Below are 12,436 nucleotides of genomic sequence, written 5' to 3'. Positions count from 1 at the left end.
AGCTGTCATCCAATGAAATTCCATGGTGAAGACACCAAAACAGGAAGTGAGTCATATCCAGTGGTGGACAGTAACGAAGTAAATGTAATTAATTACTGTACTTAACTAGCTTTTTTGCATATCTGTACTTTAGTAAAGTATTTCCATTTGGGGAGACTTTTTACTTTCACTTTACTACATTTCAAAGTCAAATATCGTACTTTTTACTCTACTACATTGTGCAAAATCAGTTGTTCCTTCTTATGAGTGGATAAAACTTGTACGTTTTTTCAGGGCACCAACCAGCAAAACGTTGCACAGTAGAAGCCACTTTCTTCGTTATGGAGAAAGCAGCATTCTGGAAGTTGTCACAGAATTTTTTCCATGAAGTACAGTGTTTATCCAAAGCATGACCGCACGAACGAAAATTATCATGGCACAAACCAGCACAAACGTAGCAGAAACTAACGTGACCATTTAGGAGCAATTCGGACAAGGTTGGGGTGCTGGGTGACCTCATCGCCCAAAAATATAATGTTTATATCTACAAATCCATAGCAGCACAGACGAAATTTTTTACGGCACAAACCGGCACAAACGTAGCACAAACGAACGAGACCATTTTGGAGCAATTCGGAGAAGCTTGGGGTGCTGGGTGACGTCATCGCCAAAAGATGCACTGTTTATATCTACAAATCCATAGCAGCACAAACTAAATTTTTTACGGCACAAACCGGCACAAACGTAGCACAAACGAAGGAGACCATTTTGGAGCAATTCAGAGACGCTTGGGGTGCTGGGTGACGTCACAGCACATACAATATAATTTGTTATATCTAAAAAACCATAGCAGCACAAACGAAAATTTTTACGGCACAAACCGGCACAACGTAGCACAAACGAACAGTAATACCATTTCGAACTTTTTAAATACTTGGGGTGCCAACTTCACGCAGATCAAACTTGGCACACTTTGTTGGTATTAGCAACACAGGGTATGCACCAAGTTTCATGAAATCTGGCCACCTGGGGGTGCTATACCATTAAAAAAACATTTAAATCCCCATTACTCTGGCACAAAAGCAGATATTTCAACTAAATTTCTTGTGCTTCATCAAAGTTAAGGATCCTAACTGGGAACTTATGAAACCTCCACATCAGCCATTTTGTGTTTCATCCATCTTTGATTTTGTCAAAAACACATTTAACCACCTCCTCCTAGAGTTATGGGACAATGAATTTTTGTGTATTACCTCTTTTGACCATTGTCTTTAACAGTTGATAAAGGATAGTTGCCAGGTTGAACAATGTGGCCACAGTGTACCCACAAATTCGCCTGTGAAGGCGCCATAAAGGAAGAGTGGCCATATCTCTGCAATGCTTTTGTTGATTAGCATAAAAGTCAGTACACATGCTTACCATAAGGCCTGGATGGCACACACCAAGTTTAGTGAAATTTGGCCACTTTGGGGTGCTATACTGAAAAACAGGTTTAATCACCCATGTGTCCATGTACTTAGATTTTAATGACATTTTGTTCCAATGGACATCACAAGGCACAGACCACAGAAAGAAAAGCAGATATTGTGACCATTTTTTTTAGATCATTACACCATTACATGTCAGATCCTAACTGGGAAATGAACACAGAGTTCAATGTCCAAATGGCATGGCTGCTAAGATACAATCAGTTTGTAGCACTTAAAACAGGCACATGCCCTGCACCTTTTGACCTACTGCCCCAATTAATACACTGAAGAGTGCTGAAGAAACACTTGGGCTTAAATTTAAGGCCACATCGGCCTAAATGTAAGACACGGTTTTTTTTATTTCTACTTCAGAAATTACATTTGAAAAATAGGGTTGTCTTACTTGGGAGGACAAGACTTATAAATGTCATTATACATTAACAACAGCAGATGGCGCCATTTATCTGAGATTGTTCAGTGGTATTAGAAATCCCAGTAGACTAGTTTACTTTTATTTAAATAACTTATTAATTTGAAAATGTGATTACATTTTATTTTCATTTAAATGTGGCAATTTCATCTAAAAGATGTAGAAAATATATCAGCATAGCTTGTTTTATTCAGTGTGTTTTATTAAAATGATATCAAATAAAATGATTTCTTTAAAAAATAAGATTTGATTTTCAAAAAGTCTTTTACCAAAAAAGGTGTTGAAAAATGGGGGGTCCTTTTCTAATCAGGGACATGTTATTATATTCAGCTAATATGGTATGTTCTCTGCCATTTTTCCCACAATTTTGGATTTTTTCATTGTGGTGGATTGTGGTGTTTGGCCCCTTCATTGGTGCTTGCAGCTAAATTTAGTATTATACTTTCTCCCATAGGAGTCTATGGCAGCCCATAGAACCCCTTGGTAGATTTTTATGAAATCTGGTACACTCATAGAGGACAGTCCCAGCTGTCCACTCACCAATTTTGGGGTCAGCAAATCAAGCCCTTTAGTGCCACCATCGGGTCAAATTTCAGCTAACATTTTTGGCCATAACTCCTGACCCTGTTGTAATTTTTTCAAAATTCCATCCCATCCAACATTTTTTCCTAGATTCCTTAGGTCAAGCCAAGTCCAACGCACCCATTGCCGTCAAAGTCCGCCATATTGGATTTTCCACCTTTTTGAATTTTTAGGAGAACAGTTTTTTCGCTACTCCTCCTACAAATTCTATTCAATTCAAATTTGGTACATATCATCTTCAGACCATGCCTTACAAAAGCTATCCAAATATTTTAGATATTCCAAAGTGTTCACCCGTAACATGCAAATGAGTTTGATAGCAAAGACAACAAACAGGAAGTGAGGTCATACCTCGGCAATGCTTTTGTGTATTAACACCAAATTTGGTGCCTGTGTTTGCAACTGCGTCCTGAGGGTGCCCAAGCGGGTTAGCGTCATTTGACCACTAGGTGGCGCTATAACGCATATTGCATGTAACTTCTATTATACTTATATTTTAACATATCTTTTGAATTGCATGGCCTAAAGTCAAAATTCTTTCTTCTTCTGATTCTTTCAGTCATGCCAAGTTCAGCACACATAACAGTTTCAGTGAAAATAAACATTTACAAAGGTTACAGTGTAATGCTTAGTTTAATTATTTCATTAACACCAAACCTGACATTTGTCTTTACCTCCATGTCATGAAAGTACCCAAAAACTTAAGTGTCATTTCAGCACTAGGTGGTAAAACAGGCCCTCATTGTGCTTGGCCCCTGTATCAATGTTTGTAGCTATATTTCTATTTAGTTTTATTTAGTTTAGTAGTTTTTGTGTGTATATATATATATATATATATAGGAATTCTGTGTTCTGTCTTTTTATCTACCTCATTGTTTGTGTTTCTGTAAGTCATGTGTGTCTTTTGTCATTTTGTGAATTGCTACTGTAACACTGGAATTTCCCCTTCGGGATAAATAAAGAACTCTATCTATCTATCTAATTATATGGGAAACCCAGTATACTTTCATATTTTCAGCCTAATACTCATGCACAATATTTTTATAAAATATTCTTGATGAATGTTACGAGGGTAAAACCAATTTTACAGTAATCAGCAAATACTGTTATACTGTTTAAATATCATTATGTATTGTTACGTAGGACCATTTGATAATACTGTTGGCAAATTACTGATAAGAATTTTACTATTCACAAATGAATACATTTTCAAAATTTAATTCCCCAAGATTTGGGAACTGCTAGTTTTCCGACTTTGATGCCAGAACACTGGCAATTTATGCATATAAAACAACCTCTGTAACTTTCTCGCTTTATAAAAAGTTTATGAAATCATTAGCCAGCTGGCCGTTTGTAGTGCGGACAGCATTAGCCAGCCGGTGTTACGGCAAAGCTTCTCATTAGCCAACCCCTGCATTCCCTCAGCTCATAGTAGCAATGACTTCATGAACTTTTTTGACTGTGAAATCATAAAGATTTGTATAAAGACACAGTTCAAAAACTTTCCTCTACTTCTGCCTAAGCCTGGCCTTGTCAGTACTCCAGCCCTGTGCCTGAGCCCTGACAGGCCTCTCCAGTCTCAGATAACGTAGATATGTCTTCTAGGCCAGCCATATGCCCTAGACTCTTTCACACCCATTGAATTTAGTGACTTCTCCTCCCTAATTAATTAATCTAAAAATGCCACCTGCCTATTAGACCCCATTCCAACTAGATTCTTAAAACAGCTGCTACCTGACATTGGCACACCGTTGTTAAATCGTATCTATGCCTCCCTTATTCAGGACATGTAACCCAGTCCTTCAAATTAACAGTCATCAAGCCTATCTGAAGAAGCCCAATCTAGACCTGAATGACCTGTCGAACTACAGGCCCATCTCAAATATCCCATTCCTTTCAAAAATGTTAGAAAAAGTACTATCAAAGCAAATTTGCTCCTTTTTACAGTCCAATAATATTCTGAAAATCTTTCAGCCTGGGTTTAGACCGCATCACAGCACAGAAACGGCTCTCCTAAAAGTGCTTAATGACCTATTCCTCTCCTCTAAAAATGGCTGTATCTCCCTACTTGTGCTCCTAGACCTAAGTGCAGCCTTCGATATTATCGATCAGCTTATCCTCTTATTCCGACTTGAAAACCTGATTGGCATAAGTGGAAAGGCTCTTTCTTGGTTCAGGTCTTATCGGTCAGAGTACCATCATTTATTAACAATGAGTTTTCCCACTGCTCCAGAGTAAGACATGGAATACCACAAAGATCCGTGTTTGGACCTTTGCTCTTTTCTTTATACATGTTGCCTCTTGGCAATATCATCCGTAAAAATGGCATTAATTTCCACTGCTATGCAGATGATACCTGGTTATACCTATCAGCCAAACCTGATGTCTCCTTAAAAATATCAAACATGGAAGCCTGCCTCAAAGATATAAAGACATGGCCCATAATGTCCTCTTTCTAAATTCAGACAAAACAGAAATATTGGTTATTGGCCTAAAGTCTCTCAGGAGCAAACTCACTAATATTACATTAAATCTTGATGGTGTCTTGCTGGCCTCAAGTGCAACCATCAAAGACCTTGGCGTCACCTGAGCTTGGTGATCCTGAGCTCTCTTTTGAAACACACATAAAAACACTTCCAAGACTGCTTTCTTTCATTTGAGGAATAAAGCTAAAATCAGGAAAATCCATCACTACACAACTACACATGCTTTTGCTACATCCAGATTGGACTATTGCAATGCCCCCTTCAGTTGGTTCAAAATGCAGCTGCTTGTATTCTAAACAGAACAAAACACTTTGAGCACATTACCCCAGTTCTAGCCTCTATCCACTGGCTGCCTCTCAAATACCACATTTGGTGCGTTTCCACCATGCAGTACAGTACAGTTTGGTACAGTACGGTACACAATTATTTGTGTTTCCATCATCAAAAGTTGCGAACCGTACCAAAATAAGTGTACCGTACCGTACTGGTTTTTGGTACCCTTCTGTTGGGGTACCAAGCAAGGTGGTACGGTTTGTAAAGGATGGAGCTACACCCACTGCCGTCCATTGATTGGTCGACAGAGAGTCGTCACTTCCATGCGACAACGTGAAAACAAACTAGGGCTGTCAACGTTAACGCTCGTTCGCGATTAATCTGGAAACTTTAATGCGTTATAATTTTAACGCAAATTAATCATATTGTCACGTTTGACCGCAACTTCCTTCCGTAATTCCAGCTCGGATATTTACCTGGCTGAATTACTGAAAGGCGTGGCAAACGCAGATGTGCTGAACGGCAAATTTCATTTTAAATCGCTGTTTCCTCAAAGCCAACATCTTGAATTTCTCCAATCTAGTGTTCTACAATACATCAGCGAACTCACACAGGTGAGCGTCCGTGCCACTGCTCCCAATGCGGGAAGAGATTTGGAACCACATCAGACCTAAGAAGACACCAACGAATTCATACAGGAGATCATCCATTACACTGTGCCAGGTGTGGGAAGGTGTGGTGTAATCGCACCAGTTTATCATATGCGCTAAACGGTTAATCACACCGGTGTGACCGTACGCGCGAAAGGGTTAACTCTAAAAATATAGCAAATGCTAACTGAAATCTATAAGAAACCTAATAACGCAAATGAAAACATAACGAACCATATAAGGTAACGCGCTGCCTACCATAGCAAATAAGTTACATGTGAAAGGGTAAGTCTTTCTGCCACTCAGTGGGTGTAACCCGCAGTGACTCCGCCTGCTGTGACGTCACGTGAATAACCTCTTTATGTGGCCTAGCAGCTCATACCCCCCTACCCACCCAATTTTTTTTTTTTTTTTAAAGGATCTGCCTGATTCACGTGGGTCACATTTTCAGGTCGGAAAAATCACATCCCTGAATTTGTTAAATTATCATATATCAAAGATTTTTTACATTTTACTTTTATTTTGTATTTATGGATGCATCCAGATGATTTACGTGAGAAATTGCTGCAAAGTTCTAACTACTGGAGGGTTTCCTAAAAATCTCCAGCTTGCTGAGCTGTGCTTTATTCACAGCTTGTGCTTTTGTGAAAGTTGTGCTTTTCAGCTTGTCAAAGCAGGAACATATGAACAAATGCTGAAATAAGAAAGAATGGAGATCTTTATTGATCTTATGGTATTTATTTTTTTATTCAACTTTCAGGTTTCATCCCTCATACTTCCTAACGTGGCAGAAAGTGATCAGCAGTTTGCTTCTTAGCTGGCATCACTAGCAATGAGACAACCCACAGCAACAAAACGACCTAATACGAAGTATTAGAAAGTGAAGAAAAAGTGTTACGCAAGTCAACAATAAAAAGGCAATCATCTCATTAGCGACAAAGGCAGCAACAAATTAATGATTGTGAGCTCTGCATCACAGCTCATGCAGAGAAGTGATGAATGAATCTCAATGAGACGCTCACCCCCCCCCCCCCCACCCCACCCCACCAAAAAAAAGTGTGAAAACACTTTTAAACTAGAATAATTCCCAAATTTACTACTTCGGGTAAGAGTGCTGCAGATCTCTAGATATAAAAAACATCCATCTCAGCAAGATATGTACCTAACTTAATATTTCATTCCACAATATTTTCATTATACAAATGAGCACAAGTACTATGGTAGGCACAGAATTACCATAAAAAAGTCAAACTGTAATCCATTTAAACTAAAGAGATTATTTTGCTAAATTATAGTGTTTGCTCAGAGTAAATGACTGAAGGGAGAGAGTTACTCCCCTGTATGAGTCTGCAGGTGTTTCCTTGAAGTGGATGTGTCATTGAAACCCTCCCCACACTGGGAGTGGTGCAAAGGGGGCTCCCTTGTATGAGTTCGCTGGTGTACTCTCAGATTACTGGAATGGTTGAAGCTCTTCCCACACTGGGAGCAGTGGAACTGGCGCTCCCCTGTGTGGATTCGCTGGTGTTGAGTCAGATTGCTTGACTGGTAGAAACTCTTCCCACACTGGGAACAATGGTAGCGGCGCTCGCCTGTATGAGTTCGCTGGTGTGTTGTTAGGTATGACTGACACCTGAAGCTCTTCCCACACTTGGAACAGTGGTATGGCCGCTCCCCTGTGTGAATTCGCTGGTGTGTTGTCAGGTCTGATGGGGATCTGAATGTCTTTCCACACTGGGAGCAATGGTATGGCCGCTCCCCTGTGTGAGTTCGCTGGTGTTTCGAGAGGTGGGATGCAGAAATAAAGCTCTTTCCACACTTGGAACAGTGGTATGGCCGCTCCCCTGTGTGAATTCGCTGGTGTGTTGTCAGGTCTGATGGAGATCTGAATGTCTTTCCACACTGGGAGCAATGGTATGGGCCATCCCCTGTACAAGTTTGCTTATGTATTTTCAGGTGTGATGCATATCTGAAGCTCTTCCCACACCTGGCACAGCGTAATGGATGATCTCCTGTATGAATTCGTTGGTGTCTTCTTAGGTCTGATGTGGTTCCAAATGTCTTCCCGCATTGGGAGCAGTGGTACGGACGCTCACCTGTGTGAGTTCGCTGATGTATTGTAAGGTGTGATGGAGATCGGAAACTCTTCCCACACCTGCAGCACTGATAGAGGTGCTTACCTGTATGAGTGCGCTGATGTATTGTTAAATCTGATGCAGATCGGAAGCTCTTCCGACACTGAGCGCAGTGGTATGGACGCTCCCCCGTATGTATTTGCTGGTGTCTTTTCAGGGCTGATGTGTACCTGAAACTCTTCCCACACTGGGGGCAGGTGTGGGCCCCTGAGGTGCCTGTGTGGAACTGTGTCGGGGTGGGGAGTGTCTTAGGGGGTGTGGTGTGCTGAGGGGTGCTGCTGGGAGGCAGTGGGTCCTCTGCTCCGTTTCCTCTAGATCCCAGAATCCTGCTGTACTCCTCTGGGTGAACCTTGTCAATGTGGTGAAGGTTCACTTCTTCCATGTGAATGAATGGGCACTGGGAGCAGGAAAAGACCTGAGACGTCACCTCACCAGTCTGCCCTGAGAACAGAAGTAATAGTGGACCTTCATATTTCTTTATAACTTAGATAACTGGTTATTATATTTACCATAATTACCATCATTGAATGATACCATCATGGAAAACTGTGGTTGTTACATATCATAATAATTATATCTAGCCTCTTATTATCACTAAGAGGCTAGATATACAGCCAGAAATCTGTGCATTATACTTATTTTAACCAGACAACTAATATCCCTGAAGATGACTTTCAGTAGGAAACGTTTAAGTGACTTTCCACTCATGTACAGCCAGAGAATCCTGGGCTCACATGCACTCTATGCTGTTTCCAGCAACATATAAAAGCGAAGTTGGATACACACTTGCTGGCCTTAAAACTCTGTAGCCATTATTACCTGGAGAAATTTTTCCAAAGCTTAATAGCAGGACACATGTTACTCTGTCCCTTATATTCATATTTTGATTTGTTCACATCCAGCTAGCATCAATATAACCTCCATTTAATGTTATAGTGAGAAAACAAGCTTCTGACTCAACTGCCCCAATACTTATGGAGACAGAAAGCCACAAGTTTTAATGATAGCTACTATGAACGCAGTTATAAACATGCAATATTTTCAGCAAACAAAATCACTAGCAATATGTGGCAGAATACAACTACCCAGTTGTCATACATAACCTCCATCACTAGCTACATGTTAGTAAATTAGTTTGCTGTTGGCTAAGATGGCTTACTTGGTAAACAACATCTTGCTAGCTAACCAGCCAGCTACATTCTCACTCAGGAAAAGGGGAGTTCATTCCATGTTTACTCATGTCTGTCAACACAACACAGGGGGAGGTCTTGCAATTCAGGCAATAAAACTGGCTTAACACTGACCCCGAAACACAGAGTTCAATCAAACCTCCCCTGACTCTCCTCTTGTACAGTGTAAGCGTTTCTGATACCTGGAGCCAGTCCCACTGTCCTTCTCTGTGCTTTTTCCAAAAGCTTATGGTGCAGACCTGCACACATCATAAACTGTAAGTTAAAATACGACTTCCTACCCGATAATCACGCTCATCTTCTCTCAGTGACAGCCTCACTCTCAGTCGCTATCATTTCCTTGGTAACATGGAAATGAGAAAACTCCTGTCTCCCAAACCAATGTTAGCTTGTAACAGTCATTATCGTAGCTTTTGCACTGGATTTTCCTACTGGTTTGATTGAATTTGGGGGGGGGGGGGGGGGGGTTCAGGGGGCTGTGAGCTGCTGTGACAGACTGTTAAACAGTTACTGAGGCTGGAAGTGGTGTCCTGAAGCAGCGCTCCCTGGTAATGTTATTTCTCGCTGAGTAGGGCGCTAATATCACATACACCACACAGGGAACATGGCGTAAGCATGAGATTTGGGATGCAGCCATGGTATGACACTGTGCACCCTGTTTGGATTATTTGACAGCACATTACTTCTACACTGCTGCGATTCAGAGAACAGCAGGAAAACTTTCATCACCCGTTTTGTCTTTCATGGGGGAATAAGCACGGATGGAGTCTTCAGCACAGGTCCTGTAAAATAATGACAGATAAAGGGTTACAATTACTCTGAAGACAGTGACGGGGAGAAGACACACCCTGCCCATTGCACCCTTCACTCTCACCCTCTATCTGATGACTCTGCTGGGATGCTGACCATGCTGCACTTCTGGGTCACAAATGGGTTCTTATCCCGCGTACATGGAAAACTCACTTCCTGGTCTGCTTTGCTGGCCACAGAACCAGTCAGAGGAAGGGAGACACTGAGTCGCTGAATTAGCACTCTTGGCTGCTGCAGCAGACAGGAAGTGAAAGTTTTTCCTCCGTTCTTCAACTCTGTATCAGTTTGGGATCTCTGATCAGGTTCATCTCTCTCCATCTCTTCATCACTCTCTTTTTGGCCCTCCCTCCAGAGTCCCTTGTCCTCTTCATCTCTCACACCATCCTCTCTCTTCATTTCACTCTGCTGCTCTCCAGCTCCCTCTTCCTCCTCCTCCTTTATGTTAGATAATATGTCTTTTTCTTCACTGTTCATCCCATATCCACTCTTCCTCTCCATTCTCTCCTCTATGTCTTCATTTCTGTTCAGAATTGATCCCAGCTGCACTCCTGTAAAATCTCTGCTGTCCATTACTGTTTCTGACTTCATGTCTCCACCTGAAGAGGCAGGGTTTATGAAGTCAAGCACAGATTCTGATTGGTTATGACAGTCTGTCAGCTCAGTGAAGTTCACCACTCTTCTGACAGGAGGGAGGGGCAGAGAGGAGAGGATACAGTCATTGCTGGAGGGAAGAGCTGCTGAGAAAGATTTGAGGGACAACTTTCTGCACTTATTGGCTTGAATGGCTAGCTACATGTGAATGAAAACGTAGGAAAGGATAACTACATTACATTACTGGCATTTAGCAGATGCTCTTATCCAGAGCGACTTACATAGGTTACAATTTTTACATGTTACTCATTTATACAGCTGGATATTTATAATTCTGGTTAAGTACCTTGTCCAGGGGTACAACAGCAGTACTCCAGCGGGGAATCGAACTGGCAGCCTTTGGCTACAAGTCCTGCTCCTTACCACTATGCTACATTGCCACCCCTAACTACTGATTTTATGAAGATATAGACCGACCAATGCAGGATTATAATAGCTGTCCTGCTGGACAGCTTCCCATCTACCCAGTAAGCCACTGTAGCTAGGAGATCAGTTTTGGAAGAATGGAGCAGAACTAACTAGCTAGTTAGCTTCCTTACTAGTGACAAAGTACCTTTTGCTGGTTAGCTCCACAGTAGTTGCACTAGTTAATAATTGATTAGTACTGCAAGACAGGCAGGATAAAAAAAGAGTTACATCTTACATCCTTCCCAATGAGCTATTAGAAGCAAGATATGAGTCAGCACAATCTGGCCAATGAGACCAGCAGAAATAAGCAGATATGGCTGCCCACACAGAACTGGCTATATTCTCTCTGCCACTCAACATGGTTTCTGGACAAACGTTTCTGGAAAAAAGCACAGGGAAACCAGCACTCTGCAAAGAATGTACACATGTAGTTTTTCTCCTCTAATAAAGGCCTACCATCTGTGTCAAAATGGCCCAGACATCTGCAGTGCTGGAGCAGGGTCTTCAACTGCTGCGGATAAGAGACAAACTGCAAACACTCCTCCAGGGCAGAGGGGGCAGCATCAAGCCAAGACACTGTCTGAAGGGGAGAGGGTTGTTTTACATGAAGCTGCTGTTGAGGCTCAGCCTCCTCTCCCATATCCCCCATGACCAGAGGCCCCCTCAGCCTGAACGCTTCTGACATCATTACCTGCATTACCATTACAGCTGTACAATTGTGAAGGAAAAAGAGCAACTCAAAACTAGATTTGTATGCATTTTCTGAAGAAAATGAGATGTGTGGTTGCCTGTGTGCATTAATGACGGTACGTGTGAATTTGTGTGCATTGGAGTTGCTGTCGAAGAATTCACGGAGGAATGGCAGTTTAAAAAACATTTTTTTCAAACACAGAAGTCCTCCCACTATTCTCGCCTCTAGTCTTGAATGGAGGTAAAATTAGAGAGCTTTTTTTCTAAACTGTCATCACAATACTGAAACGAAGACATTGTGAGAATCTGAACATGTACTCCTCTATTTATATTTATATTTATTGATGTATAATTTATGTGTGTGCAGTTCAAAAAGTTTCTAACAGAAGAGTGTGGGCCAAAGGCAGTAAGTTCACACCAGCTCTCTGTGATTGGCTCCGTTGCAGCAATTTAAATGTCAACTGTGAAATTTGGTCAGATTGAGGGGATGCCAAAGACAAAACAAAGACTCATAATTCAAAAACCGTTCATCACAGCACCAAACCGAAGACATTATGAGAATCTGCACAAGTGTACCTCTGTTTTGATATATAATACGGCAGTTTAAAAAAAAAAAGAAGAATCCGGTCTTGTCTTTTTTAATGGGGGTAACATGAGAGTATTTTTTTAAAATGCTGTTAAAACTA

General features: G+C 41.4%; 2 protein-coding genes across 2 annotated transcripts; both read right to left on the bottom strand.

The window, feature by feature from the left end:
- Window positions 1–7,175: 7,175 nt before the first annotated feature.
- LOC118772573 (zinc finger protein 239-like) lies at window positions 7,176–8,490 on the bottom strand. The gene has a single exon (XM_036521024.1). It carries the CDS (start codon window positions 8,381–8,383, stop codon window positions 7,199–7,201), a length of 1,185 nt encoding a protein of 394 aa, XP_036376917.1. The 5' UTR covers window positions 8,384–8,490; the 3' UTR covers window positions 7,176–7,198.
- Window positions 8,491–9,865: 1,375 nt separating this feature from the next.
- Window positions 9,866–11,729, bottom strand: LOC118772574. Its single transcript, XM_036521025.1, has 3 exons — window positions 11,517–11,729; window positions 10,066–10,597; window positions 9,866–9,973 (listed from the first exon to the last, which is right to left on the bottom strand). The coding sequence occupies exons 1-3, from the start codon at window positions 11,707–11,709 to the stop codon at window positions 9,892–9,894; spliced, it is 807 nt and encodes a 268-aa protein (XP_036376918.1). The 5' UTR covers window positions 11,710–11,729; the 3' UTR covers window positions 9,866–9,891.
- Window positions 11,730–12,436: the final 707 nt, after the last annotated feature.

This window comes from Megalops cyprinoides, chromosome 2 (genome assembly GCF_013368585.1).
Source record: "Megalops cyprinoides isolate fMegCyp1 chromosome 2, fMegCyp1.pri, whole genome shotgun sequence".
Taxonomy (NCBI): Eukaryota; Metazoa; Chordata; class Actinopteri; order Elopiformes; family Megalopidae; genus Megalops; species Megalops cyprinoides.
The sequence above is the reverse complement of the archived record's forward strand: the minus strand, read 5'-3'. Positions and strand labels throughout refer to the sequence as shown.

Bases quoted from the DNA above. Each gene is read 5' to 3' on its own strand.
- LOC118772573 (XM_036521024.1), bottom strand. From the start codon at position 8,383: ATGGAAGAAGTGAACCTTCACCACATTGACAAGGTTCACCCAGAGGAG.
- LOC118772574 (XM_036521025.1), bottom strand. From the start codon at position 11,709: ATGGGGGATATGGGAGAGGAGGCTGAGCCTCAACAGCAGCTTCATGTA. The intron at 10,598-11,516 runs GTAGGCCTTTAT...CTGCCTCTTCAG, and splicing joins GGGCCATTTTGACACAGATG to GTGGAGACATGAAGTCAGAA. The intron at 9,974-10,065 runs GTGAGAGTGAAG...ATTATTTTACAG, and splicing joins GCAGAGTCATCAGATAGAGG to GACCTGTGCTGAAGACTCCA.